This window comes from Populus euphratica, unplaced genomic scaffold (genome assembly GCF_000495115.2).
Source record: "Populus euphratica unplaced genomic scaffold, PopEup_1.0 scaffold49.1, whole genome shotgun sequence".
NCBI classification, from domain to species: domain Eukaryota; kingdom Viridiplantae; phylum Streptophyta; class Magnoliopsida; order Malpighiales; family Salicaceae; genus Populus; species Populus euphratica.
In genome coordinates this window covers 716,957-744,205 of record NW_011499875.1, presented here as the reverse complement: position 1 = coordinate 744,205, position 27,249 = coordinate 716,957, and the positions used below count along the sequence as shown (strand labels likewise).

Here is a 27,249-nt window from a genome sequence, read left to right as displayed (position 1 = left end):
AGGAGGTGAGGAGTTTTTGCAGAAGGATGATGCCAACTTCTATACATAATTGACTGTAATCAATAATACAAGGTTGGCTATTAGCACTGTGTACTTGCTAAAAATCATGCTGTGGGTGGACAAGGATAATCAATCAAAAGTGTCTGGCCACCAATAACCAAAAGTTGCCGATCTTTCAGCCAATTATTGCAAGTAAGCTTTGCCTAACTGCAGGAACTGAACAAAACAATGAACCAAATATACCAGTGAGAGCATAAGCAATGGCACAAAATGGAAGTGCCTCAGGTTCCTTGGCTGACAATGCTGCAGTTCCCAGTCCATGAGCACTGAAACAATTAAGAAGGATAAGCATAAATGCAGTAATTTTGCACAGTTCCTACAAAACTTTGCAAAATCTTCACACAGGAAAACTAAAGTAGGATATGAATATAATACTCAGGACTGAGCATTTCAGGTTGTACACTCTTGAACAGAACAGGTAAACTGAGCTTATCTGAGCATCACAAGCTGTGACTATACCCGAAGTCACAAACAAACTTGGGTAAGGTTTTTAAAGCATAACTCAAGATTGTGCATCAAGTCCAATTCAGTGAGCAAAGTTTTAGCATCCTATCTTTCTTCTTATTTTCAATCCACGGTTTTGTTTTTATAGGCTATAACCAAAATGACTAAAATATTCAACCAAAACAGAAAAACACAGATCTCCTTTCATTGACTAGTCCAATTCTAAAATGATTTTGATTTTTATAAGATTCAGCAGTAAGAATCTCAGTGACATTCAGAATTTTCTACATATTACAAAGCTTAATTATTAACCATTTTTAAGTTCCCCAGGAGATTCAGTTTCCAGTTTCTGGCCAACAGCAAGCATTTTGTTAGCACAAATTATAGGTCCCAGATGCATTTTTGTTGCAGTCCCCTGAAAGAAAACTATACAGGTGAGCTATGAGAAAGATAGTTGCCTATAGCTGATATGACACATCATTATATTTACTAAAGAAAGGGAAGGGTCTATGCTTGCAAAGATTGTTTAGTGCTTGAGTTCGTACTGATTTGTCTTTGGTAAACCACAAACCTGGAAGCAGTTGCTATTCCTCGAGCAATGGGATCAAGAAAATTTAATTTATCGAGCACTGCTTGTACAAAATTTGCTCCAATGAGACCAGTTACAACAACTACAGCAGCTGTGAGAGATGAATTGGCACCTACAACCAATATGTAAAATTAATTCGATTAAAAATGGTAATGAGTCACAACAATCATCTGCAGTACATTGTGTTCTAACTGACCAAAAGTCGTTAAGTATATTGGAAATGAATAATGGTGTTTGATATGGCAAAATTTAATTTTAGCATCACAAGTGGATGTCCATTTATGGAATTCCCTGCTTCCACTGTAGCGTTCTGAACATTACTATACCTTCAAAGAATGACACAATGCTGAGGGCTAATGCCACGGTTATACATCTGGGAATAATGGATACAGTCAATGTTGGTTCTAACTCAACTAGGCGTCCCACGAGAGCCGTTGAATACAATGAAAATAGTGTTGAAACAATGACTGACGTGAAAATCTCAGCTGCATGTCTCTTAACAAGCTGCAGAAGCACCAGAGTATATCAACTCACATTACCATGACAGAAGGACCAGTAAGTTAAGAGCATCATCTGATGACAAATTTTTATTATTCTGAATCGAGGACAACAAACCATGTAGTGACAAAGCATACATAGAATACTACTGAGGATAAATTCATATAATGGTAGATGCAATATTCTAGATTCCTAGATTCTTGCAAGGTCTAAATATTTTGAGGTTTTTCATTGCTTATTCTCTACTCAGAATTTCAAACGCATTGTCTTCCATTACCAAATGAAAAAAAATAATTTATAGCAGATAGTTTGGGTGGCAACACCAAATAGTTACAATTAAATAAAAGGAACCGCTAGTCCTTCCTGAGTAACAGCACATATGAAATATATCCACTTAATACAAAATGAACCCGGCCTGTTGGCATGGATTGTGAGAAAAGAAGTTACCTTTCTCTGCTTGAACATTGAGAAAGCAAAAGAAAGAATGACAGATCCCAAGAATCCCATTAACACATCACCAGCTCCAGGATTGGATGAAACTTTTGTAAGGTAATATCCTGTTTGCATTGGAAGAAAATTACCATAATTACAATGAGGAAGTACAGAAAATGAGCTTAAAAATAGATATGGAAAACCTTAATGAAAAAAATGTGACCATAGAGAAGGATGGAGGAAAAAAGAGGGAGTCGCATGGTATGTGATTTGAATTCCAACAGAAACTAGATCAAAACAGCTTTTGAACTTTAAGATTTCCATCCCTGAAATTTAAGAAATGTTGTCCAAAATATTTGTAAAACTAAATCTCAGTTAACTTCAGTTTTGAATTATAGAAGTGTTCATCATTAGATCATAAATAACCAGATTTTATAATTGACAAAACAGTATTAGCACAAGAGGTCCATCAACATTTTGCACAAAGGCTATGAGCGAAAGGCTATGAGTGGTAGGGTAGTGTTTGGTATACTAGACAATATTGATTGGACTGAACTCAATAAATAATTGTTTTATTTTATATTTAGTGTGCTCTGAATTGGACTAGACAATTTATTTTATTTTGTGTTTGGTAAATATTGGATGAGATCCAGTTGACACAAAAATTAAACTAGTATAAGTTTGAGAAAAAATATAAAAACAATTGATCTGACCCTACTCGGTTAAAAAATCAGGTCGACTTGCGACCCAAGATAAAACAAGGGTAAGAAATCCTTTTGACTTTTTTTATTTTTTTTAATAAAACAAGGTTGTTCTGATATTTAAAAAAGAATATTTGGTCAACTTAGGTTGATCCTCTCATTTTATAACTCAAACTTTACCTCAAGTCGACTCCCAGGTTAGGTTTTAAAATTATAATAATAACTATTTTTATTCATATATTGACCTAAGTCAACCCAAGCTGACCATCCCAACCTATAACTCAGGCCTTGCTCTGGATCGACTTTTAAATTTAATTTTAAAATTATAATAATAATCATTTTTATTCTTGCATTAACCCTCCCAACCCATGACTCAAACCGGCCCTCGAGTCAAATTTTAAAACTTTAATAATAACTATTTTTATTCTTATATTATCTTGGGTCAAAACGAGTTGACCATCTTAACCCATGACATGGGTCTTATCTAGGGTTGATCTCCTAGTCGAGTTTTAATTCTATGATAATAACTATTTTTATCCTTACATTAACCGAGATCAATGGTCAACCTGACCCATGACTCAAACTACCTTTATCCTTATGTTGACCTGGGTCAATGGTCAGCCCAACCTGTGACCGGAACTTTACCCAGGTTGACCTCCTAGTTAAACTTTAAAACTATAATAATAAAAAAATTTATCTTTACATTGACCTTGTTCAATAATCATCTCAACCTATGATTTAGGCCTTACCCCAGGTCAACTCCTAAATCGGGTTTTAAAATTGTAATAATAACTATTTTTATATTTACGTTAACTCGGCTTAATGGTCAACCTAACCTGTGACCTAAGTAAACCCTCTAATCAGGTTTTAAAGCTATGATAACAATAATTTTATCCTTACATTGACCTAGATCAATAGTCAACCTAACCCGTGATCCGGGCTTTGCCTCGGTTTTACCCCGAATCAAGTTTTAAAACTATGATAATAAACAGTTTTATTCTTACATTGATTTAAGTCAATAATCAACCTAATCCATAACCCAAACTTTACTCTAAGCCAACTCTCTAATCAAGTTTAAAACTATAACAATAACAATAACTATTTTTTATGTTGATTCGGATCAACCCAAGTTAATTCTTATACATGGAACTAGACAAGGTTGTCCTACCCCTTCTAATGAGACAATTTTCTCTACTAGAATAGCTTTGGACAAGATAAAAATTGATTTTTATGCTATCCAAAAATACACCAAACAACTTCACAAAAGAAGTTGTAATATCTGGTCCATCTTTGTTTGAAATACCTCAATGAAACTGCCTGAAATGGCCCCTCCAGGTTTTGTTCTCTACTAACACTATATGTAGCAGCAGGAAACATAATACATAATGGAAACTAACACATATGATAGAAATGAAAAGCAACAGATGGCTTGTGGAACAAAATAATACGGGCATTTTGTAGTAACAATTGATGTCATTTGTTGTTGCTCCACATCAGAAAATGAGTGAACTAAACGAAGACACCAAAAACTTTGAAAAGTGGTACCTAGAACGGGATCAAGTCCGGATTGGGAAAGGAACCCAAAGGCCAACGCTGCCAAATCTGCAGATAGTGCACAACAAATAATGGGATGGAAAACCTTCTTAACACCAGATGGTAACCTGAAAACCAGATGAGTAAAGCCATGATTTTTTAACTGGGCTACAATTATAATGAATGTGTGCAACAATTCCTTTCCTCCTCAATTTGGTCTGAAAAACAATTGTCAACACAGAGGTTGCTAATCTGAGGAAACTGAGATTTTACCCAGAACCAACCATATAGCCTAGCACGGTGGATGCTAGTAGGAAAGGAAGGCATGTTCTGGCTGCAGTCCCCAATGCCGTTCTATATAATAAGGCGACAACAAATGATACAAGGAAGACCCCACTCCAAGCCCACATTTCCAATGGAGAAAAAGGAGAGGGTTTCGCCATAGGCTCAGCATCAGTCATTTCTGTCTTCACCATTTTTCTCACAGCAATAGCTGTAAAACCCGCCACACAAAGTGACGCCAACCACCCTCCAGCTGCAGTTATTAGAAAGCATTTGTATCATTATTATTATTGCAAACACAACTTGAAAAATAGTCCCACCAAAATGGAAGTAAACATGGGAATGCTGACTGGATGGTATAAGAATAATGACCAAAGTGAGAAAAAAAATGGTGGCCATTGGAATCGAAGATATGAATAATGAAATGGTCAACAAAAGACTTGAAACATAAGGAGAATGAAGGAGATTCTATGTTATCTTAGCTTTTGAGCTTGCAGTAATTTCCGTGATTTCAATAGATAACATTAATTATGTGTGACTCTCACAAATTCATAGTGACATTTTATTCATTAAGCCAACTATATTAAAGATTTAGTGAGTGAACAGCAATGAATCAACAAAAAGCTTCATTTTACCTGTGATGAAGCAAATCTTGACACCTGATGCAGCAGGGATATCTTTAATAGAGAGAGGCAAAACAACCAATGATGGAACGTAGAACAATGGAAGCCATCTCTGAATGAATAACAGTGCTGGCTCAAAGAAGTTCATTAAGCTTGTTGCAGCAGCCGGAATAGTTATATCAAGAATGACTAAAACTGAGAATATGCAGAACATGCCAAATAGAGCACTTGGAAACTTAATAGCAGCAGCCACAAATGCCTTTTTCAACAACTTATCCATTGCAAGGATAATCCCAAGTGAAACAAGCAAATGCAAGATCCCAATCACCTTATGCAATCAATATAAAAAGAAGGTAAATCAAATAGTGGCATCAGCTTAATTAAATGCGACAACTCGATACCAATTAGTAGAAATCATACAAAACAGGAAAGCATCGAAAAATTAAAAAGGAGTGCAAAAAAGAAAAACAGTAAAACCTTTATACTAACCTGTTGAGAAATAGATGAAGAGCTAGTACTACTGGTACTGCCTTCTGAGCTCATAGATTTCTTGGAAATTCGTCGACTAGAGCAGGTTTCTTGAGGACCCATTTGCAAGAACCTTAAATTAGGCTCAAGAACTCTAATGGGTGCCCAAGGCTTATGAAAATAAGATTGGTTATATACATTTTGGAATCCATTGTAAACACCAAGTAGTGTTTTCGTACGGAAATCCCTATCGACACGTGATTGCGATTTGAAAGGATATTGTTTTGAGTGGTGATGACAGAGTAGAACGGAATGAGCGACTAAAGGAGTAGCCATGGGAAGAGCTAGAAGGAGAGCTCTTATTTTTCCTTTTGTTTTTCTTCTTCTCTTTAATATATACGTCAACTTACCAAAAAAAAAATGATGCTCTAGTTTATCTTTTTTTTTTTTTTTGTATGGACGTAAAACAAGGTTGGTTTCTAAGAAGATGAGATTGGCTCCCTCTTTTCCTACAACGAATACTACCGGTTTTTCCCGGGAATTTTTCATAGGCTTGTAGCGTCCATGGCAGGATTGCTTTAGAATGTGTTTAGAAATAAGGTAAAAATTGAGATTATGTACAAATCGCATCAATAAAAAGCATTTTTTTTTCCATGTATTTTTTTTTTTATATAGATTCTAAGCATAAACTTCAACCTCTACTACGTTTTCATTCCCAGACAATCAAGATGCATCCATAATTATAATTCATTATCACGGATAGAGACCCGGGTTTTCCACAATTAAGTTTGTTGTATTAAAAAATAATCAATCATTTACGTGCCAATATGAAAACAAAATTTATTTATTTATTTATTTATAAGAACAGGAAAATTCCTTAACTTCTTTGTAACGATCTTGATGACCAGGGGAAGGTGTGTGAGCAATAAGCTACAAATCTACCATCTCCGAACGAGCACGGTTTGAAGGAACCTTCCATGCAGTTTCCTTCTCTTGAGATCAACTCCCCGGCCCCCTCTTTTTTTTTTTTTTTTAACTTGCAAAATCAATATGACAGGAAGCTTTTCCTAATTTTCAAAATACATATAAATAATCTAAAATTGCACATTTTCTCTTCCACAGATTTATGGACTCAAATAAACGACAACAACCACTACTGTCACTATATTGCAGGTGGTTGGATTGAGAGAAGGAGATAAGAATTGTTTGATGAAAAAAGATCGTGAGAGTACTGCCCTTTTATCCCTTGGATTTTTCCTCTTCCCTGCTTGATACTTCTTTTATTTTTAAATTTTATTTTTTTGACATCATCACCACTAAATGATTTAAAAATATTAAAAAAAATTAATTTGAAATTTTACAAAAACATGAAAACAAATGAGCGACTGGGGTCGTTATTTTCGATAAAAATAATTTAAGCTTGAAGTTCTCTTGACAAAAATAGACCAAAAACGTTTTTTTTTCCTTGAAGGATACAGATGGTGAGTTAGGATCAATGAGCTGAAAGTCTAAATAAAAAAATTCTGACTTGGATTTAAAAATAACTTTCTGGTTCAAGTCTTTGATTATTTCAAACCGAACACAGGTATGATTTTTTTAGTCGAGAGTTTGAAAAACAACTCAATGAAATTTGTAAAAGCCATGCCAAATGGACTTTCTTTCTAATTGCTATGATCAAAATTTGAGACCCCGGTGTTAAACTGAATTTGCGTGCTGTAACTAATCTGGTCTTTGCGAAAAGAGGACCCTTTACAGTTTAGAAGTCAAGGAGCGCCTGAGCTCCCTCCGGAGTATCTTTCCAGCTGCAGACTTTGGGATTGATCGTGTAAAGATCACCTTCCTAACCTTCTTATAAGGTGCGACCTGACAAGAAAATATATTTAACCTTCAGTGTTGGCCATCAAGGACAGAGCCAAAATTCCATACACAATCTATTGTATGTTCATATTTGTGAGCCATGATTATGAGAATATGGGTAAATGTATGTGCATGAGTTCAAAGAAATCCATAAGGTCAGAATAAACTACCTGCTCAGCCACATAGTTGATAATAGCTTCCTGTGTTAGCATGCTTCCCTGCCTCTTGACTACAAACGCTACTGGTATCTCTCCACATTCTTTATCGACGACACTGAAAAATCATGATGATGTGTTCATATTCGTAGTTGATGAAATTCAGGAGGAGCAATGATGGGACATGTAGAGACTGAGATAATGACTAATATGAGTACAATTAGTAGTAACATATGCTATAAAAGTTCTCTTTGGATGTCAACAATCTGAAGCTGTAACTATGTTTCAAGAATGTCCATGACTGATTTATATGGATGCTTAAATGCTAAACATGTCAGCCATTTCACCTAGAAATTTTTGGATAACACTAATCTCTACAACTGTTACTGCAGTTAACATTGCTGTGAGCTTTCAGCTCATCATACTTACGGTATTACAGCAGCATCAAGTATCTCACAATGGGAAATCAATACAGCCTCTAAATCAGCAGGAGCAATCTGCAGAAGAGACAAAATTGTCACATACAAATCAACAAACTGCAATCATATCAAATTATGTCAATCAACATTTATTTAGTTCCAAACGCTATTTATATATGGAATTAGCATAACCGATATACAGCTGCTCTCATGCTGTTAAAGTTGATCAGATTTTCCCAACAAAATAATAGTAAATTGAATTGAATTCAATCTATGATTTTTCACATGACAAAAACTCTGTGTGATTGACTATCATGCCAAGAAAGTCCAGCACTTTCATTACGTTGCAATTTCAAATGAATAGTTTCGTTAGGAAGTTGTATGATATGGAATGGTAATCTGTACCTGAAAGCCCTTGTACTTGATAATCTCTTTCAAGCGGTCAACTACATATAAGTACCCATCATGATCAGCATAAACAACATCCCCAGTATGTAGCCAACCATCTTTGTCAATGGTCAATGCAGTTGCCTCTCCATCGTTTAAATACTCTGAAAATTTTCAGGGATGTAACCAAATTAACTTAGAACATTTTCAGGAAAAATAGAAAGAGAAACGCCACGCTTTGTTTTGCAACAAAATGGGGAGGAACGGCTAGGTGATCACAGCAAGAGGTTCCTTTTCTTTTTTTCTTTTTTTTTTTTGGGTGGGGTTGGGGGTCGGGGGGGGTGGGGGGCAAAATATGAGGTTGCTGAACTGATTAAGATGATGGCCAAGGCCGCAAATGAAAACTTACAGGTTTTTATCATCAAAGGAGAACAGTGCATGAAGAAACTGTTGTTGCATGGGCTGCTTTTAATTGAAAGTCCAGGGGGCAAGGTTTTTGAAGAACTGTTTTCCTTTATAAGCAAAAATAAAAGGCAAACAACTTGGCGCAAATACAGAAAAGGTAAGACATTTGGCTGTGAACAATGAATACAAATACAAATATTTACTTTGCCCAGCCCACTATGATAGATGACATCATCAAATATCCTAAGTAGAAAAACGATATAATGCCCATTGAGGAGTTAAACTTGAAATTTTCTAGCACTAGCAATAAAGACAGATACTTCTTGGGGTTTAACGTGAAAATAATGAACCAAAATGAGCAACAGAAACCAAACTAGTAGAGTTATGGTAATGAGAATAAAGAGTAGCGTTTAATTTGTTTTCCAGTCGTAGGGCATATTTATATGCATTTCTGGCATCGCAAGTACTTGAAGCGATTAAAAAGGGTGTAAAATTTATCACCTTTCATAACTCCAGGTCCCCGAATCCAAAGCTCACCACATCCCCCAGGAGGCAATAGAGCTCCAGTACTCCAATCCACCACTTTAGCTTCGATATTTGGAGCCAAAAGTCCGATGGAAGAATATTTTTGGAATTTTTCAGTGTTGAGGCCACGGGTTCCTACAGCCGTTGACTCAGTCAGGCCATATCCCTGTAAATAAACCAATTTCATAGCTCAAAAATTCTGAAAATCAAAGAAGCTAACATGACTATAAAAACAAAGCCAGTCAAAATGCAACCCTTAAATATAAATACTAATGCCTCAATTATTGAAGAACTCAACCAACAAATTATAAAGAACTTAATTTTTAATTACGGGAAAAAAACTCCAAAATTTCCGAGGGCAGCTCATATGCAAGCTAACAGAGCCTTCTGTTCCAGACAGACCAATTACTCAATTTGCAGCCTAGAAAAAGGAAAAACAGAAAAACTTACTCGGGGACTACAATGGAATAACTAAGTCAAGCTTCTAGTCTAAGGAGTCTTTCGAATTTGGATCCATATACCTGAATGAAATCAACATGCGGAAGAACCTCCACAAAATCCTGTATGGTTTTGCCAAACAAAGGAGCCGCTCCACATGAAACCAACTTCAAACACTTCAAGCTATTTCCACAAACACCTTTTGCAGTCCTTGTCAACGCAGTCAGTATTGGCGGAACAACTGGAAAATGAGTTACTCCATACCTATCAATCACCTTCACCATCTCACTGACATCAAATTTCCTCATTACAACAATGCTAGACCCCAGACACAGTAATCCCGCAACAAAAAGCGACAGCCCATATATATGAAACATTGGCAAAACAGCTAAATACACGTTATCCGTACTCGAATACTCGTACTGTGAAGCCTCAAATTTAACAAAATGCTCAACCATGGATATAAAATTCCTATGTGTTAGAACAACCCCTTTACTAGCAGCAGTAGTACCTGAAGAATACATTATTGCTGCTGTATCTTGCTGCCTAATCACTGGCTTTACACCTACATCACCCTTACTATAAACTAGCGTATAGAAAGCTTCAAAGTCATTACTTTTCTCATCTAAATTTACGTTTTCTGGTACACCAATCACAGGAATCCCCAGTGGCTGAAATTTACCAACTTTTTCTAGTTCAACAAAAGCAATACATGCATTACAATCAATAATTCTCTGTTTGACTTCTAGTTCACTACTAAGTGGATTCATGGTACTGACAATGCCACCAAGATACAACACACCGAGGAAAACAATGGGAAAGTGAATGGAATTCGGCAACAAAAGCAAAACAACATCACCTTGTTTAATGCCCATGTTACTAAGACCAGAGGCAACGGATTTCACCAAAGGTAGAATCTTTGAGTAAGAGATTGAAAACCCAGAAGAGGAATCAATAAGAGCTGTAAGGCCATTATGGTTATGGTGTGAAAAAATGAAAGAAACAACATCAAGAAATGGGTCTGCAGGTAAGGGTATAGGAGGGTGTTTGCTGCTATAAATTCCTGTTTCTGGTGAGTACCACTCTGGGAGCTTTGTTTTTGAGGCGGTGGCAGTGAGTTTCACCATCTGGGGTTCTGTCGAGTGATTATTGAAATGGATGTTAGTAATTTGCTGGAGCCATTTATAAGTACAGAGGCCAGGGAGATCAAACAAGGGGCAAGACAGGTCACCAGAGCGTTAACACAAAAGCGGTACTCTGTTTTGGATAACCGGTCACTTGTCACCCAAAATATAATTGAATACGAAAAGTTAGCATTGTTTCATGATCTCACAATACGAAAAGTTAGCATTGTTTCAGGATCTCACAATTCCAGAATCACGATAAAAATCACGGTTCACAACGTGAAATGTCATACGTATGAATGGTTACAACGTGAAATGCCATACGTATGAATGGTTTTAAATTATTTTTGTGTTTTAAATTTAAAAAAATTAATAAAATTATATTTTTTGTTAATTTAAAATTTTATTTGTGTTATGATTTTAAAGAGTTGAAATATTTTTAATTTTATTAAGATTTCAATAGATTTTTTTATATAAAAACTATATTTAAAATTTTATCTCCCTTGACAAAATTGCAAAAACATATAATAATTAAAATCAACAAATTTTAATTAAACTCAATATATTTTTATATTCCATAATTATGAGTGGCCTGTTAATGCAAAGAATATATATATACATATATAAATATAAAATAACTCAATAATATAATTTTCAAGTAATCTCAAGATATATAAACATAATTCATCTATTTATCTATATCTACATCATCAACTGGATGATTCGAGCTCATTATTAACATGACCAGATCTAGCTCTTATTCTTGACTAAGTGATCAAGAATTAGCTTTTTTTCAAAGATTTCAAGTCCAATATGGTAAATATTTCAAGTCCTCTATAATATAAATTTTGTTTTCTTCATCAATACTATGAAGATGAGATACAACCTCTTGATCCTCCCGTAACAAGAAGTTAGTCTAATATTAATAAAATATTAATGTTAAATTAAAAGATAAATACGTAAAACTCAACGGTTAACATATATTAATTATAAAAAGATTTTGTTACTTACATGATGTTAAATTCACTAAGCTTGTTATTTTTACTGCATATATCTATGTGGAGGAATTTCCTCGAGAACTAGAGTATTGATTCAACATGTTATACTTATATACCAAATCATATACTCCTCATCAATAATTACTGGATGAATCTCTGTAAATATCTCATTTCTTTGTGTATTCCACTGTGAAACCAATTATAATCATTATTTTTACCCCTATAAGTAATAACATGCAAAGCATCGCTCGTATAGATATTCATTGGAATGTGTTGTTTATAGTCGAACTGTCACATTAACCGATTTAGGTAATATAGCTCAACCATCTCAAAACATATTAGCAGGATCACTGTTATCTATATATCCATCTCATTGTTGCAAACAACTGGAGTAACGACCAATCTTTCTTTCAAGTAAGACATCCAAATGATATGCAGATTATAAGTTAAATAAATATCAAACAACATAAAGTTAATTATTTTATTTAGTAAATAGTTCAAAAAAATACTTGAATAGATTGTAGCCTATCGAGCTCGGTCTAATAAAATGCTAGCATCTACGCTAGATTATTTTCAAAATCTCGTCGAGCACACCTCCTAGCATAAAAAATATGTCAGTTTAATTCTATTTTAAAAAGTTTCAAGAATACAATATAAATATGTATAATTGTAAAAATAGCATCACAATATATGCATCCTAGTGAGAGATGAAGTGTAACCTTAATTGTTTGGATTGTCATATCTTCTCCATATTATGGGCTTTCCTACATGAACATGTTTTCACGACCATAACTGTTATTAAATAAAAATATTTTGTTAATTTTTTTATGCATGAAAACATTCAAATCTAAATAGTTATTTATATTTTTTTCATTCATGCTTGTAGAAGTAGCAAACATCCCTCGACTTGTTTGACCCCCTTTATGCATATAAGACATAAACATCCATACAAAAATGTTAATCTAGCAAATCCTTAGTTATATATGGGGATAACATCGAAATTTTTTTAGAAGCATCGTATAAATCAAAAGAACACATCTCCTTGTGAGGTTAGTGAATAACACACCACCAAATAAACAAAGAATATATGAAGCGGCATACCTACAAACAAATTAAAATCATTATAATAATCAACGCAGTCATAATAAATAATCAGCACATTTAAATGATAATTGATTTTGTACCTCCTTAAGATCTCCTCATCACCATTATCTGGTGGTGTCGAAAATGTCTCATTAATCCATTTAAGACGTATGCTACCTTTTTTAATTCAGAAAAAGGGAATGATAATCCAAGTGATCACTCGTATAACATAATTCTATCATAAACACCAGTTGATATGACTGTCCATCTATCAATACATAATCCAAGCAAAATTGTTATGTTTTGCAATGTTGGTGTCATCTCTTCATGTTTAAGATAGAATGTGTGTGTCTCACATCTCTATCATTTAATCAGTGCGTGGATCAATTTGTGGTCAAGACAACTGACTTCCAAAAAACCAGCATGAACCATGTATAACTGGACTCGCTCATGTAGTTGTATCCATCTATATATATATGATAATAAATTATAGTCTTTTTCTATATAAAAATTTAAATTATAATTGCATCAAAATATAACATTTATTAATAATTAAATTAAATATAAATTGTAAATATATTAAAATTAAATATACTTACAATGCCAACGAATATGTTTTATAATTGATATTGATATTGCAACCGTAAAAAAGATAAAAATATTGGTGGATTTAGTTGGCATATATTGTGACCCATTCTCAGCATGCTCTTACTTGTACGCTACATGAATATCATAGGCATGTTTTTCATGCTTATAATGATGCTCACTTTGATCATCTTCCAAATGTTAAAGATCAAAAATTTATTAAAAAAGAAAATAGTCTTTGCCAATCTGAAGTATTTTAGCTTCCAGGAATAAATTAGTTCCTTTAAGCATTAATGATTGTGTGTGTGGATAGATGGGAAAGTGATGTGCATGAAAGATATAGTAGAAAATTAAACAAAAGTGTGGATTCTTTTGGCTACAACCAGAAAACAAAAAAATGTTGGGATTGAAGGGATATCGAATTAATCAGATTACTGCCTAAAACAGATGTTCAAGAACTGAAAAATTTTGAACCACTAGAATACGAATTTGAAGTTAAAAGCATGTTCTTAGATCCAAGCAATGTTATAGTGTTTGTTCTCTCAGTAAAACCGTATTTTTTTAAAAGATATATTTTTTTATTTTTTATTTTTTATTTTAAATTAATCTTTTATAAATTTTTAAATCATTTTAATATACTAATATTATAAATAAATTTTAAAAATAAAAAAATATTATTTTAATATATATTTAAATAACAAAACACTATAAAAAACAACACTACAATAAAATTGTACCATAATTTGGGGCTGACATCCCACTTATTATCTTCCCTTTAAAAAGGTGCCATCAATTAAGCTACAAATGCTCTAGCAACACTGAATTATCATGTAACTGAGGTGTTTAGACAAGTGAAACTTGCTGAACACGGAAAAGGAGGGAATGTCGTGTTCTAGGTATCGGAAGAACTATTGACTATTTGCAAGCACGCATGTGCATGGTAGTTTGGGATGCTGGAACCAAACGTTGGCCCCCAGGTCTCACTCGACCTTGAGTGCCTTCTCATTTGGCCATTGCCTCGCATAACATTTCACAACAGAACAATCACACATGCTCCAACAGACAGCTTTGCAGAAGGATAACCCTAATAAATGAATACATAAATAAATAAGAAACAGGTTTAGCTTTATACGCCTGCCCTACACAATTATTATATCTGCAATTTCTCAAGAGTACTTAAACATACAGCATTGTGGAATTTCCAGTCATATTTCAGGAAAACACCATAAGCTATTAGTGATTACATTGACAAACCAGTAATTACAATGGGAACAAAGCTACACATTCTAAATGAAACCGTGGAAATTAGTGATTTAGAGAAAAATAAAAACAAAAACTGGCTAGCAATTGAACTTGTAGATTAGTACCTCCATAATATCAAGGCTCGTTTTCATAATGATAGGCATAATGGGGTGGAAAGGGAGGATGATAGGTATCATTTTCGTAATGATAGGCATAATGGGATGGAGAAGAAGGCTCATAGACATGCTGAGGTGGAGACGAAGGGTGATACATGTAATGCGGTGGGGAAAAAGGATGGTTGACTTGATGTGGTGGAGAGGGAGGGTTGATTTCGGTGGTTGGATCGCTTGCAGTATGCGATTTGTTTCTTTCAACCTTCACCTCTACCGACTCTTCTTCCTCAAATGAGTGGAAAATTGGGTGCAAATATGCATCAGCCAAGTATGCTTTCAGGTTTATATCAGATTCTGTAGTTCGATCTAATATGTCTTTCTCCATGGCTTCCTGAAGTAGTTCCAAGAAGAAACAGTTGGATCAGTATTTGAAAACAAACATATTCCATGCCTCTTTTCAAATGATAAATTTAAATCTGAAAGCAAAAAAATGATTTCATTTAATTTAATGAAACTTTCAAAAATCTCTTTTCTTGCAATGTACAAAACTTACCTCAAGAGGGTACTTCCTAAATGCAGGTTCGAAGCGACTCTTACAGTACTTGTGGAAAGATAATGTCAATATGGGCAAGATAACCAACAAAGGAGTGGAATTGGCTGCTTTTTTTGTACTAAGCAAGCCCAAAAGTAAAAGTTGAGATATCAATAAACTTGCGATTATACGGCTGTGAACATGTGGCCAAAATGCAGCAGCACTCTCGTATTGTTGATTGTAGACATTGATTATCTGCAACATTAAGTAGAAATACAAACCAACAGTAAAACTAATGTTTAGAAAACATTTAAAGGGTATCGTAGGAGTATAACAGCAATAATATCAAACACCAGAGGGTCGAAGTTTGAAGTAAATCTAAAAAAGTTGTTGTGTGGATTCCATAAATCGACAGATACTGACAATTTAAACTTGTAGGGGAAAGAATTACCAAGTAAATAGAGAAACATTCCACGCCACTTAAACCACAATGGGAACAAGTTGAGATACCTTAAGTAACCTAGTTATTGATTTCTAAGACTCAAATCCAACCAAAGGATTTTAGATAATACCAAAATCGCTGGCTTTCTAGAACATCTTATTTACAATCACAAGCATCAAATGGTTATGGGTTCCAAACCTTGGCCAATCTAAAGTCACAAAGCAAATGTGCTCGGGTCAATTCAAAGATAATGTTTCATCTACTTTCAGATGCCAGCAAGTAATGTAATTCTAATAAACATAGTATAAAGGTAAAATAAATAAATAAGTAATCAAGAACCCTGAATATACTGACCTGATGACGGTAAACCAAGTATGCGAAAGCAAAGAACACTAGAATAAAGGGAAGCAGTATTGGAGTAACCACAGCATATACGATTCCCAAAAGAAAGTATAGTTGGAGGCTTGGGAGAGTCTCTGGGAAATCTACACTACCAGGATTCATGGCCTTTTCTCTGTCTCTTTCAGTCTTCACCAAAAACATGTTCTTAAGATGAAATATGATCAATGGCTTCAATCTGAGAATCTCTCCAGCAATACCAGCCCATCCATCAACCATTATATATGTAATGAAAAAGGTAGCCTTCATTGGTATGGAAACCCCAATAGTTCTAGGAATCCTGCAGTAGATTAATTTCTTATAAAACCATGAATGGAACAGACAGAGATAAAGATTGGAGAACAATGAGTAAAAACTTTGAAATATATGGTTCCTTTTCATGATACAATTTAAGAATATGATAATATTACATTAGGAGACATAAAACCTATTATCTCTTATGTTGCATAACAGAACTAGTTGTAATACAATTACGTTGATATATTATGTTCCATGTTTTTGCTTAGCATAATTGGTGCTTGTCAATGTTTAAGGTAGAAGGTTAAACCTACAACTCAATTTCTATATATGCACTTACCCCATCACAGTCAGCATTTCTAAACATAAAATTTTATCAATTAAATTCAGTTGGGTTTTTATTAAGATTATGCATGTGCTGATCACATATGCGATTTTTGGAGAAGTGTCAACCAAACTTCAATCACAAAATTACTAGCTCATCCAAATTATCCACAACCTATAACAAATTATTCAAATATAGAAACTACAAAAGCTAAAATCATAGAGATAGAGAATTTACTGGGTTGGTGGTTGGTGAAGGAAAGCATCCAGCTGCTCGAATGCCGTTCCAGCTATTATGCTCCCCAAGAATACATTCACTAACATAAAGTAATAATACTTTGCTGCTGCTCTGCGCTCCAAAGTTGAATGTGCAATATATCCCTCGATTTTTGACATTATCATCAAAACCGCTGGTAGCACGTACAAAAAGATTTTAAGTGCAAGACCAGGAAGGAAACCCTGTAGGAATGACTTGATGAATTTCCTGTGCAAAATTAGATTTTTAGTGAGGAGGTCAAGACACTACCTTATTTGTACTCCAAATCTTGAAAGGCATATAAATTGATGCATAATTAAAATGTCATTTAATTTCATGTATATAGAAATGAGTAGTAAACATAACAAAACATATTAATGATCCCCAGTCCTCTATAACACAGTAGAGATGTAAAGACCAAAATCATCAAGTTAAATTGTTGACAGTAGGTTCAAATACTAATGAAGCATAGATAATTCAAAGAAATATGCACAGATAATGAAATAATGATACGAACATCATGTAGCAAATAATAATTACAATAAGCGAAGAATAAATATAAATTCTTTAAATATGTTAAAAGAGATTCGACAATGTTAAAATTAAGAGAAAGTTACATCTGTAAAGCTTCAATGCAATCTGACATGAAACAAGACAATTCACAAAATGAAGAAACAATTACACCACTTACAGTTCTATGACCGGCCTAAGGAAAGGAGCAACTTTCTCAAGACCCTCTAAATTTGCAAGGGATTGCACAAAAGCTATAGGTATCATGTAGAAAAACACCAAAGCAAACACTGACAAAGATATTATAAGCTTTCGAACAGTCAGTGACACAAATGGTATAGCCAAATTACGCCAATAGATATCGCGAGGATCTGGAGCCCAATTTGTCAACCATAATGTTGGATTCTTGCTTTGTTGTGTTTGTGCACAAACAGCTGCCCCCCAGCGCGAATTAAAAGAAACAAAAGAAACTGGCAGGATAGATTTTGAGTCTGTAAGAATTTTTTGGCGCTCCAATGCCATCTGAAACATATGGGCATCAAATACATGCATTAAGCAATTTTTATCAACAATTTTGAGTGGTAAAGCACTAGATGCAAAACAAGTTAAAAATTATGACAGTATAAGACAGCTAAGTTTAACGGAATGAAATATTGAAAGGTTGAAGGCAAATAAAACTCTTGGCTTACATTCTTCTCCAACAGCTGTATTTGTTGTTTGTAATATTCAATAGAATCAACTCTTTCACCCCAGATTCCTAGAAATCCTTTCTGAAAAATAAACAAGTCAAATCATCAACGTAGTGCTTTTTTAAATGAACAACAGACTTTTGTTAGGCAAGTTTAATTCGAAAGGTGTATGGCTTCCATTGTTCGCGGCATTCCATGACTTTTTGTATCTAACTATCGCCGATTTGATCAATGAAGTTAATGTTTATAGATCTCGCAAGTTGATTTTAAAGGCAATTGGAATGTCTCATATCGTTAAATTTTGCACACATATAGAGCTATAATTCATTTCACAAGCTACAAAGACAAAAGGTTTTTTAATATAGATGGAAATGTAATTAACGTGTGTCATCTATATGAATGGAGAAATAAATTTTACAATCACTTGGAAAACTTGGATTATAAACAAGATAGTTTGGTGATGAAAGACTTGTTAGTTCTCCCAAGGATCCCGACAAACACATGCAATGATGCATGCTCAAGCGCGCACATGGAAGAAAGTTATGATTACAGGTCTAAATACACAAACTTCACCTTTCGAGTGGGCCTTTTGTCTGGATGTCTTTCAAACTTAAGCTGGTTATAATCGAGCCAATTTCGCAGTCTATCTCTTTTTCTCACAAGTTTCACAAATTTGCTTGCATTATAGACTGCCTGCATAGAAATTCCAATTCTCTTTGATAAATTATAGGGCCAGCAAAAGTTTAAGCACATAAATCATGCATATACCATCCTTCCATAAAATCCATTCAAAGACTATTTTCATTTAAATCAAATTACTCTTGTAAAAAAAGTAGGAAAATTAGTTAAGAGAACTTGAAATCATGCATGTATCATCTAAACATAAAATCCATACAAAGACCATTTTCACTTTGACCAAATTAAAATTATGAAAAAAAGAACAGATAAATTAGTTAAGATTAATCTCAATAGAACTATGGTACCTGCTGACAAAGGTAAGTATTCGGATGGTTTTTTTTAAAGAATTGTTCCACTGTGTCTAATACTGACCGACCAGAAACATGCGGAACATTCCTGACCACTACCTGCAAAAGATAATGAGTTCAAGAGAAAAAAAACCATCATTACCCTACGAAATATATTAAGCTCTGTAAACTTTCTCAAATTTTACAAGATTATCACATCTTTTTTTGTCCTCTTATTTACTTATGAGATGCATCTTCTCCCTTTCTTTCTTCAGCATGTCTATTCATATGTCAAATAAACCATAAAAAAAAAAAAAAAAACAGTAAGCTCACTAAAAGAAGAATCTAAGCATGAAGTTGGATCATTTATAATTTATATGAGGATTGGAACGAAATGGTGATGTGATTGTTTACTTTTGATTGATATCATGCAGAAAGTTCTCACTCAAACAATAAAGAAAAATTTGAGTCAAACTCACAGTGAACTGTTCAGCATGCCTTGTTTGTGAAGCCAGGAAACGCAATCTCATTGATGCAACATGATCATATTCCTTGTAGAGCATGAAGCAAGTCCATGTAGTGAATGCATATTGCAACGCTATGTGGATAAAAAATCTGAAATTGATAGCAAATGGTCTTCAGAATATGCTAAACTGTACATTTTCAAAGTCGCAATAAAGCAAGAGGTAATTAGAAGCCACCATTAGACTATATAGCAACAAGTTTGCTAATATTTTTAGCAAATCATATCAATCAACAAAAACGGTAGTTCAAGCAGAAAACTGTAAGGAAACAATCGAAAGAAATGATAAAAAAGTTAACAAAATAATATTTTAGAAATACAAATGCAAAGCATGTGCATTTGGCTCTACCTAAAAGAAACATAAACTTACCTTATGGAACGAGGACGGACATTTGATATTGAAAGCTTGTCAATGTCACTCACAACCAATTCTTTCCTTAAAAAGAATAGTGTTCCACTGGATACATTCACTGGAATGAGAATTAAGAGCGCAAGGATTGTAATTGGAACAAAAATCTTTAAGCTGCCAAATGAATCGGAAAATATCAGTTGTTAAACATCCGCCATCATTGAAACTTGGGACTCTCAAAGCCTTAGCTGATGTTATGAAGAAAATACAGCCAAATGGAACTTGACCGTGGTTCTTCCGAACCCATTTCAAAAAAAAAAAAAAACAAGGAAAAGAAAAGAAAAGAAAATAAATTGAAGAGCGTTTGTCAGTGTCAATGATATGCTAAATAAACTTATAAAGAAAGGCATGCATCTCTTCACTCAATCCAAGGTAAATAAACAGCAAGATGAACATATACCAAGATTACCATATGCACTGCACAGACATCCAAATAAAGCTCCACGAAACCAAATTCGCAGATTGCCACCAATTCATTTGAACAACTTACATTGTCACTCATAAACTTCCAAAACTTTCAATTTCCTCTACCTACTAGTTTTCATAGTCAAACAAATTGAGAGCATTCTACAAAATGACCAAAACAAAGCCATGGCATACTGACAAGGCTCGTGAAAGAAGCTGAAGAAAATTGAGAGTTTTTAATGGAAAAAAAAAAAAAAGAGTACCCGAGAGTGTAAATCCTAAGAAAAACAGCAGAGTCAAGACCAGCATGGTTGATAATCTCTGCTTCGCTCATCTTCAAGGCTTGAGGCATCCAGTTCAAGAAGGTCAGGTAAGTCTTGATATTGAGGTTCACCAATTTGCCCACAAAGTTACCAGCCATTCTTGGGCTGCTCCTTCCTCCACTAATGTACCACTTTGGAAAGTAAACTCTGTCATTGATGGGTTGGATTCTCAGTAGAGCAAAAGCCAGCAAGAATGCAAAAGCACCAAGAATGTTTATGAAAGCTGAGACTCCTATGTCCTGAAGAGTTGCCATGGTAGAGAACAACAGAGATAGAAAGCAGAGGGAGGGGAAGAAACAGAGGGAGAGTGTTGGTGAAGGAAGGAAAGAGAGGAGTGGAAGAAACAGGAAGAAAGAATATGACTTCACCTTTACTGTTGTAGTTAGCTTTTCTAGTTTCTAATTATAATAAGTTAGAAAAGTTGAGTAAGTTTTATTATTATTATTATTATTCTTTTTGTTTTTTGGAAAGGAAAGTGGAAGGTGGTGGAAACCTTATCCTGATGTGTTTTTTTTTTGGGGGGCTGGAAGGGAAAGTGGAGACGCCAACATTGCCAAGGCAACTTGGGATCCCTGTACATGTGCTGCTGGATGCTTGAGAATAATGGTAAAGGCTGTTATTGTTCTCTTTCTGCTTTCTTTCCTCTGTATCCTACAAGTTTTTTCAATGCTTAGGCCACCTTTTTATTGCTTCTGTATGTGTTTTTTTTTCTTTAGGCTGGATGGGCACTGGTAGAAGAGCGCACGTGCATGTGAGGATCGATGGAGGAGGAGGAGGAGGAGCTTTACAGGGATGAAGAATTCGGGGGTTGTGTACGTGTCGTTTTGTGATTCGTGATTTGCGTCCATTTCGTTGGTCTTTGTTTCCTTGCGAAGTAGCACAGTGTTTAAGGGTTACTTTCTTTCTGGTCATCGACGAGGCAGGGCTCGGGACTATCCTCTGGGTCTTTTCTTGCATTTCCATAGACGTCATGGTGATTGATTGTTTTTCTGCTTTTGATTTCGGATATATTTTAAAAAGTATTTTAAATTTAAAAAAATATTAAATCAATATATTTTCTTCATATGATTTTAATGTACTACGGTAGAAATAATTTATTACAATGAGTTTTTAGAGAAAATTTTATTTGGAAAATCACAATTCCATACAATCTTAAACACACAATCATCACAAGAAATCCCTAAATCAATGGCTAGATATGGGCTAGGAACTTATAAATATATCAAAATTATGATTACATAATATTAATATTGTTAAAAAAAAATTCAATAAAATAAATCTAATTATATAAAAAAGTCACTAGTAATAATTAAAATAGACTACATTCATGAGCAATTACATCAAAAAATAAAAAAAAAATCAAAAATACATTAACGTTTGGATTATATTTCAAAAAAATTAAAATATTTCTTATTTATGTTAATTATTGAAATTCAAAAAAATCAAATTTTATTTTTTTAGAATTTTTTTTTTCATCTTAAATGAACACATTGTTTGTGTTTAGAATTATGGTAAAAAATATTTTTTAAAATAATTTTGGTTTAGAATTTATTAAAATTATTTTTTATTTTAAAAAAAAAATTATTTTTAATATCAGCACATCAAAAAAATTTAAAAACACTCAAAAATATAATTTAAAAAAAATTAAAATTCTTCAAAAACATCATTCAACTACAAAAACAAACACATAAAAAAATATATCATAAAAAAATCATATCAATTAAAATATTAAAAGAAAACACAATTGACATAATTTTTATAATAAAGGAATTACAGGCATATGTAGTCTACTACAAAATTGATGAAAGCTGGTTTAACATTGTGCTCAACTGTATTTTTGAATTTTTTTTAAAAAAATAAGTTTTTAAAATTAATATTTTATATAATTTTTATTTATTTTAATGTATTAATATTAAAAAAAAAATTAAAAATATATATATATTATCTTAATATATTCCAAAAAAATTATTTTTAAAAAAATCTACAGCCAAGGCAGTCAGCTACCCCCACCGCATTGTCCAAGGCAAGGACAGTCCTAACTCGATACAGGCAAACATGTCTCCACGAGAAAGGCTTCCAGTTAAACCATTCTCCAAACACCCAGCCTCCAACTACAATCCCCAAACCAAAACCCCACCAAAGAGCAGTGATTGAATCCTCTGACGGTTTTACCTTCTAATCAATTCAAAGCCTGTCATTTTCCTTCTCGAAATGCAGAGATTATGCACCAAGCTCCGATCTTTAGCCTCTGCTTCCTCCTCACACCGCCTCCTCCACCCGCCTCCACAATCTTATCACCGACATCTCCATTTCGCCGCTGCTTCCCGTAAATGGAATCTTAATGGGTCCCTTTTGAACGCATCTTCTTCTTTACCAATTCAGCTTCCTTCGGTGGCAGCTCTGTCCTCTTCGCGTCTGTCTCAACTCCCCCACTCGGTAAGGCTTTTGGGCTTCCTTTGTTTTGTTTTTTGCATGGTTATTCGCTTGTTGATTCTTTTTTGTATGCATGAATACTGAGGAAGTGCCGCAAAGAAATGGTTATTCGCTTGTTGATTCTTTTTTGTATGCCTGAATACTGAGGAAGTGCCGCAAAGAAACGGTTACCTTTTATCTAGATTTAGTTACCAGTAGTTCAATCTTTGCATTAACTGTTGTTTCAGGTCTTACTGAATGTACCTCATTCTATATGTGATTCAATAATTTTGCAGCAAATGCCGATCATTTTCTTTAATCTTGAGAATTTGCAAAATAATTGGCTTAAAACTATTGCTTGTAGAATTATAGTCTAAAATGATATAGTCGTTATTGGCAAGGAGTTGAATTCTGAAGAAGAATTAGAAGAACCCATGTCAAATTTGTTCCAACACTTGACTAGCCATGCTGTGCATCCTAGCCTATTAGCTAATACATTGGAAATGCTAGTTTTTCATTTACCTTCTCAGCAATCGCTTATAAAATGGACAGAGAAGTTGAAATTTTTTGATACTTAAGCGTAATTGTATTATCTTGAGTTCGGCTTTCTATTTTATACAGGAGTGTATGTAGATGTTCCGATCCCTTCCTTTTCCATCCTAACAATCAACACGAGTCCAGGAATTTTCCATTTGATGTTAAATCCAAATCACTTCGAATTTCTTTTTAATGCAATTGTAGATTTCTTTGTGGTGTTCCAGTTGGTGCAAGTGCGTCATGTTTCATCAAGGGAGCGGAAAAAGAGGAGGAAGCCAATGACTCCACGCACCTCCAAAGTAAAAAAGATTAAAATGAAGGCTTACTCGTGAGTTTAAGCTGTTTTACTCGGTTTCTTTTCTTTCTATGAAAGTGCTATTTAAATTTCTGTGAATAACTGTTTTTAGTTTGTCCTGATCAGGTCTTATAAGGAAAGATTCAGGACAATGAATGATGGGACTATTCGTCGCTGGAGGGAGGGCAAGAATCACAATGCGCACTCGAAGGTATGTCTTTCAGTAATTTCATGCTGTCATTTTCCTTTCCTTTTCATGTTATTGATACTAGATGGTCCTTAGCTACATGTTTTCCATAAGTTGATAACTATATAGCTTGTTTCTTAATTATATAAAGTGCATGCTAATTCTACTTAGTATTTCATAAGCCATGCCTGTTGCAAAGTTGTAGTGATGCTTGACTACAATCCACATATGAATCAAGTTTACACTGGACATGTTATTTAGCTTTCTAAGTTTGGAGATAAGGAGGAGCCTCCTTTAGTACTCAAAATACATTTTCAGGTGGCCCGGATTCATTTATATGTGATGTTCATCTGTAAGTTTGCAATGTTGCTCTGGTTTCTATATCTTGCCATCATAAAGAATGCTAGTTCAGCACTTGTTTTTAATAGAACATCTTTTCTGTGTCATTTTCCAATCCTAGGCTGTTTGCATTTATGATCTCCTTTGGTCCTGATGTGCTCAGCTCTGTTTCCTTTTCGCTTGCATTTTGATGTGGAAGAGTTTTATTGATGGCGGGCACAAATGTCTTATTAACTTGTGTGTACTGTGCCCAATTTAAGGAATGATAGTACTCTTCTGTTGCATTGATGTCTGAGTTTGTTTGCCTAGTACTCTTGTGTTAACCCAATTTAAGGAATGATAGTTGAAGATGTGTTGCTCAATGAAAGGTGGCATTTTGAGGATTCTTTTCTCAATGGAGAAGTGGGGTTGATGAGCGTTCATTTTGGTTTGAACTTCACTCAATCAGAAATAAGATGATTACATCTTCAACTGTTTACTTATTTCTAGGTGCCCCCACCATCCACTGCTCTCCTCCCAAGTTCCAAAAGTTGTAGTTACCAGCAGAAAATCCTCGTGTTCAGATCTTACAGTTTGTTTTTCTTTTATTAGGGGGGTGTGATTTGGCATTAGCTGATTTCATTTGTGATTGACAGAAATTTTATGTTTAATGCAGTCAAAGAAATCAAAACGTCGACTGAGACAACCATCTACTGTACCTGCAGCCTATGCCAAAGTTATGAAGAAGCTTAATTTCTGTGGTTAACTTAAAACTTCAGATGCTGCCAGTTACTTGGACAGAAGATGAAAATGTCCATGGCCTGGAGCACAGTTTTTGTAGCAACAGGTGGAACTTGTTTTGAGCATTTGGCAAACAAACAAGGATACTGCTACAATATTTCCAATTTGAATTGCTAGTCGAACAGTATCAGCCAGTAATAGCTCGATGTTTTATTTTTCTGGTTTCATCCAAACTAATGTCCAGGTAGTGCATATGCTAGTTATTTGGTCCATTCTTTTATTTCAACGATTTGTCAGCTTACCTGGCATGGAATTAAATTGCTGCTTGCCTTGGCTAGTTTCTAGTTTTGAAAGGTCGTGAAACATTAAAAGAAAATCTAGAACATCTTGTTTCCTTGTATTCTGGAGAGTGATTTAGTTACCCTTATGGAAGACAGTATCACTTGTCGATTAATAAATTTAAACGGTGTTCTGAATAACTTGAATATTCCGCTTACGGATGCATTAGTTTTATTTGAATTATTTTTTAAAAAAGATTTTAAAAACCATGAACGAGATAAAACCCCCCTGTGTAAATGAGATACCAGCTGCTACTAGTTTCTCTGTTTTTGGGTTTTTTCAAGTCCCTTGGTTCTGTGAACGCTGGTTGAAAAGCATGAGAACCAGATCCATTAATATTCTGGAATGAGAGAAATTGAAGGAAGATGAACCAGTTATCCTACACACATGGTGCTGTGTCTAATGAACATTTCTGCAGCCATGCTCCACTTCCTCCTGGACTGTGTCTGGGCTCCTTCGTTACTGGGATCAAAACCCATGTTGTTATGTTTTGGATTTTAATTTTTTTATATTTAAAAAATATTTTTATCTTTACTTCAAATTAATTTTTTTAACAAATCATAATTTTGGCAAATCAAACCCATAAACCATTAACCAAAAACAACTAAATGAGATTATGGTTTTATTGCAGAAAAAGCATTGACTACACGCTCATAGTTCAGTGTTTTTTCACTGGGTATTTTTGCTACTTTTTTACTCTTTGATCCTTGCAGTTTGCACAAGTTATAATTTAATCATTGGACCTTTTTTTATCTCGTCCTTTGAAATTATATTTTCATTGTACTATGCGTTAAAATCTGTTTTCTATCTTTTACCTGATGTGACGTTGAATGTTCTAACATTAAATTAACAAATAACTCTACAAGATAAAGTATTAATTTTCTTTGTTAAAAAACAAATTAAGACATGAAGTATCCAAATTGACATAAAAAGAAGCAAAGCCATTTTTCACATAAGATGTTAAAAAGATTCACTTCGACCCTCATGTTTTTTTTTTTTCATATTCCATTCCTGTTTTTTAAGCTTATTAATTTTTTTATTCTAAACCTCACTTTTGTCATGTTTCAATCCTAGAAGCCAAGAGAATAGAGAAAATCTCTGGAAAAAAAAAAATGAAAAACTCTTGCGTGGTCGAATTTTGATCACAAAAATATTTTTGATATTTATAAATTTATCTTTAAAAAGTGAAAATGGTTTATACCTTCAATAATATCTCAAAAGAAAGTAAATTGAAGCTTAATATTTATTTTTCTGATTTACTTTTGAGTTTTCAGATCAATTATAATGTGTTTCAAGGTTATAAACTGGTTTTAAAAGATATATGTGATTTATTTTTTTCATGTTTTTTGGGTTGAAATCTGAACTTTTGATATCCAAAAACTTGAAGTTGGTTTTTGGTCATCGGAATCACCCTGGTTACTAGAAAAGGTTACAGATTGATGACA

At 34.0% G+C, this 27,249-nt stretch overlaps 4 protein-coding genes across 4 annotated transcripts; 1 reads left to right on the top strand and 3 right to left on the bottom strand.

Annotated features, from left to right (window-relative positions):
- Window positions 1-13: 13 nt before the first annotated feature.
- Window positions 14-6,015, bottom strand: LOC105128218 (plastidal glycolate/glycerate translocator 1, chloroplastic). The gene is made up of 8 exons (XM_011029786.1): window positions 5,652-6,015; window positions 5,175-5,490; window positions 4,531-4,792; window positions 4,270-4,385; window positions 2,039-2,148; window positions 1,420-1,597; window positions 1,076-1,205; window positions 14-326 (listed from the first exon to the last, which is right to left on the bottom strand). Exons 1-8 carry the CDS (start codon window positions 5,964-5,966, stop codon window positions 176-178), a joined length of 1,578 nt encoding a protein of 525 aa, XP_011028088.1. The 5' UTR covers window positions 5,967-6,015; the 3' UTR covers window positions 14-175.
- Window positions 6,016-7,139: 1,124 nt separating this feature from the next.
- On the bottom strand, window positions 7,140-11,091 carry LOC105128215 (AMP-dependent synthetase and ligase family protein). Its single transcript, XM_011029783.1, has 6 exons — window positions 9,900-11,091; window positions 9,355-9,544; window positions 8,467-8,612; window positions 8,072-8,139; window positions 7,658-7,760; window positions 7,140-7,493 (listed from the first exon to the last, which is right to left on the bottom strand). The coding sequence occupies exons 1-6, from the start codon at window positions 10,941-10,943 to the stop codon at window positions 7,380-7,382; spliced, it is 1,665 nt and encodes a 554-aa protein (XP_011028085.1). The 5' UTR covers window positions 10,944-11,091; the 3' UTR covers window positions 7,140-7,379.
- A 3,607-nt stretch (window positions 11,092-14,698) lies between these two features.
- On the bottom strand, window positions 14,699-21,407 carry LOC105128214 (early-responsive to dehydration stress protein (ERD4)). Its single transcript, XM_011029782.1, has 11 exons — window positions 20,916-21,407; window positions 20,209-20,361; window positions 19,795-19,930; window positions 19,334-19,435; window positions 18,924-19,043; window positions 18,351-18,431; window positions 17,843-18,183; window positions 17,134-17,379; window positions 16,290-16,614; window positions 15,515-15,748; window positions 14,699-15,352 (listed from the first exon to the last, which is right to left on the bottom strand). The coding sequence occupies exons 1-11, from the start codon at window positions 21,227-21,229 to the stop codon at window positions 14,984-14,986; spliced, it is 2,421 nt and encodes an 806-aa protein (XP_011028084.1). The 5' UTR covers window positions 21,230-21,407; the 3' UTR covers window positions 14,699-14,983.
- Window positions 21,408-23,001: 1,594 nt separating this feature from the next.
- Window positions 23,002-25,751, top strand: LOC105128212 (uncharacterized). Its single transcript, XM_011029781.1, has 4 exons — window positions 23,002-23,411; window positions 24,149-24,252; window positions 24,346-24,430; window positions 25,401-25,751. Exons 1-4 carry the CDS (start codon window positions 23,187-23,189, stop codon window positions 25,488-25,490), a joined length of 504 nt encoding a protein of 167 aa, XP_011028083.1. The 5' UTR covers window positions 23,002-23,186; the 3' UTR covers window positions 25,491-25,751.
- Window positions 25,752-27,249: the final 1,498 nt, after the last annotated feature.

Bases quoted from the DNA above. Each gene is read 5' to 3' on its own strand.
- LOC105128215 (XM_011029783.1), bottom strand. From the start codon at position 10,943: ATGGTGAAACTCACTGCCACCGCCTCAAAAACAAAGCTCCCAGAGTGG. The intron at 8,613-9,354 runs GTGATAAATTTT...GAAAATTTTCAG, and splicing joins GGGACCTGGAGTTATGAAAG to AGTATTTAAACGATGGAGAG. The intron at 8,140-8,466 runs GTACAGATTACC...TCTCTTCTGCAG, and splicing joins TCAAGTACAAGGGCTTTCAG to ATTGCTCCTGCTGATTTAGA.
- LOC105128214 (XM_011029782.1), bottom strand. From the start codon at position 21,229: ATGGCAACTCTTCAGGACATAGGAGTCTCAGCTTTCATAAACATTCTT. The intron at 18,432-18,923 runs GTGAAGTTTGTG...TTTATTTTTCAG, and splicing joins ACAAAAGGCCCACTCGAAAG to AAAGGATTTCTAGGAATCTG. The intron at 18,184-18,350 runs GTAAGCCAAGAG...CATATGTTTCAG, and splicing joins TACAGCTGTTGGAGAAGAAT to ATGGCATTGGAGCGCCAAAA.
- LOC105128212 (XM_011029781.1), top strand. From the start codon at position 23,187: ATGCAGAGATTATGCACCAAGCTCCGATCTTTAGCCTCTGCTTCCTCC. The intron at 23,412-24,148 runs GTAAGGCTTTTG...GTGGTGTTCCAG, and splicing joins TGTCTCAACTCCCCCACTCG to TTGGTGCAAGTGCGTCATGT. The intron at 24,431-25,400 runs GTATGTCTTTCA...TGTTTAATGCAG, and splicing joins ATCACAATGCGCACTCGAAG to TCAAAGAAATCAAAACGTCG.
- LOC105128218 (XM_011029786.1), bottom strand. From the start codon at position 5,966: ATGGCTACTCCTTTAGTCGCTCATTCCGTTCTACTCTGTCATCACCAC. The intron at 4,793-5,174 runs GTAAAATGAAGC...TAATAACTGCAG, and splicing joins CAAGATTTGCTTCATCACAG to CTGGAGGGTGGTTGGCGTCA. The intron at 2,149-4,269 runs GTACCACTTTTC...CAATGCAAACAG, and splicing joins CGGACTTGATCCCGTTCTAG to GATATTACCTTACAAAAGTT.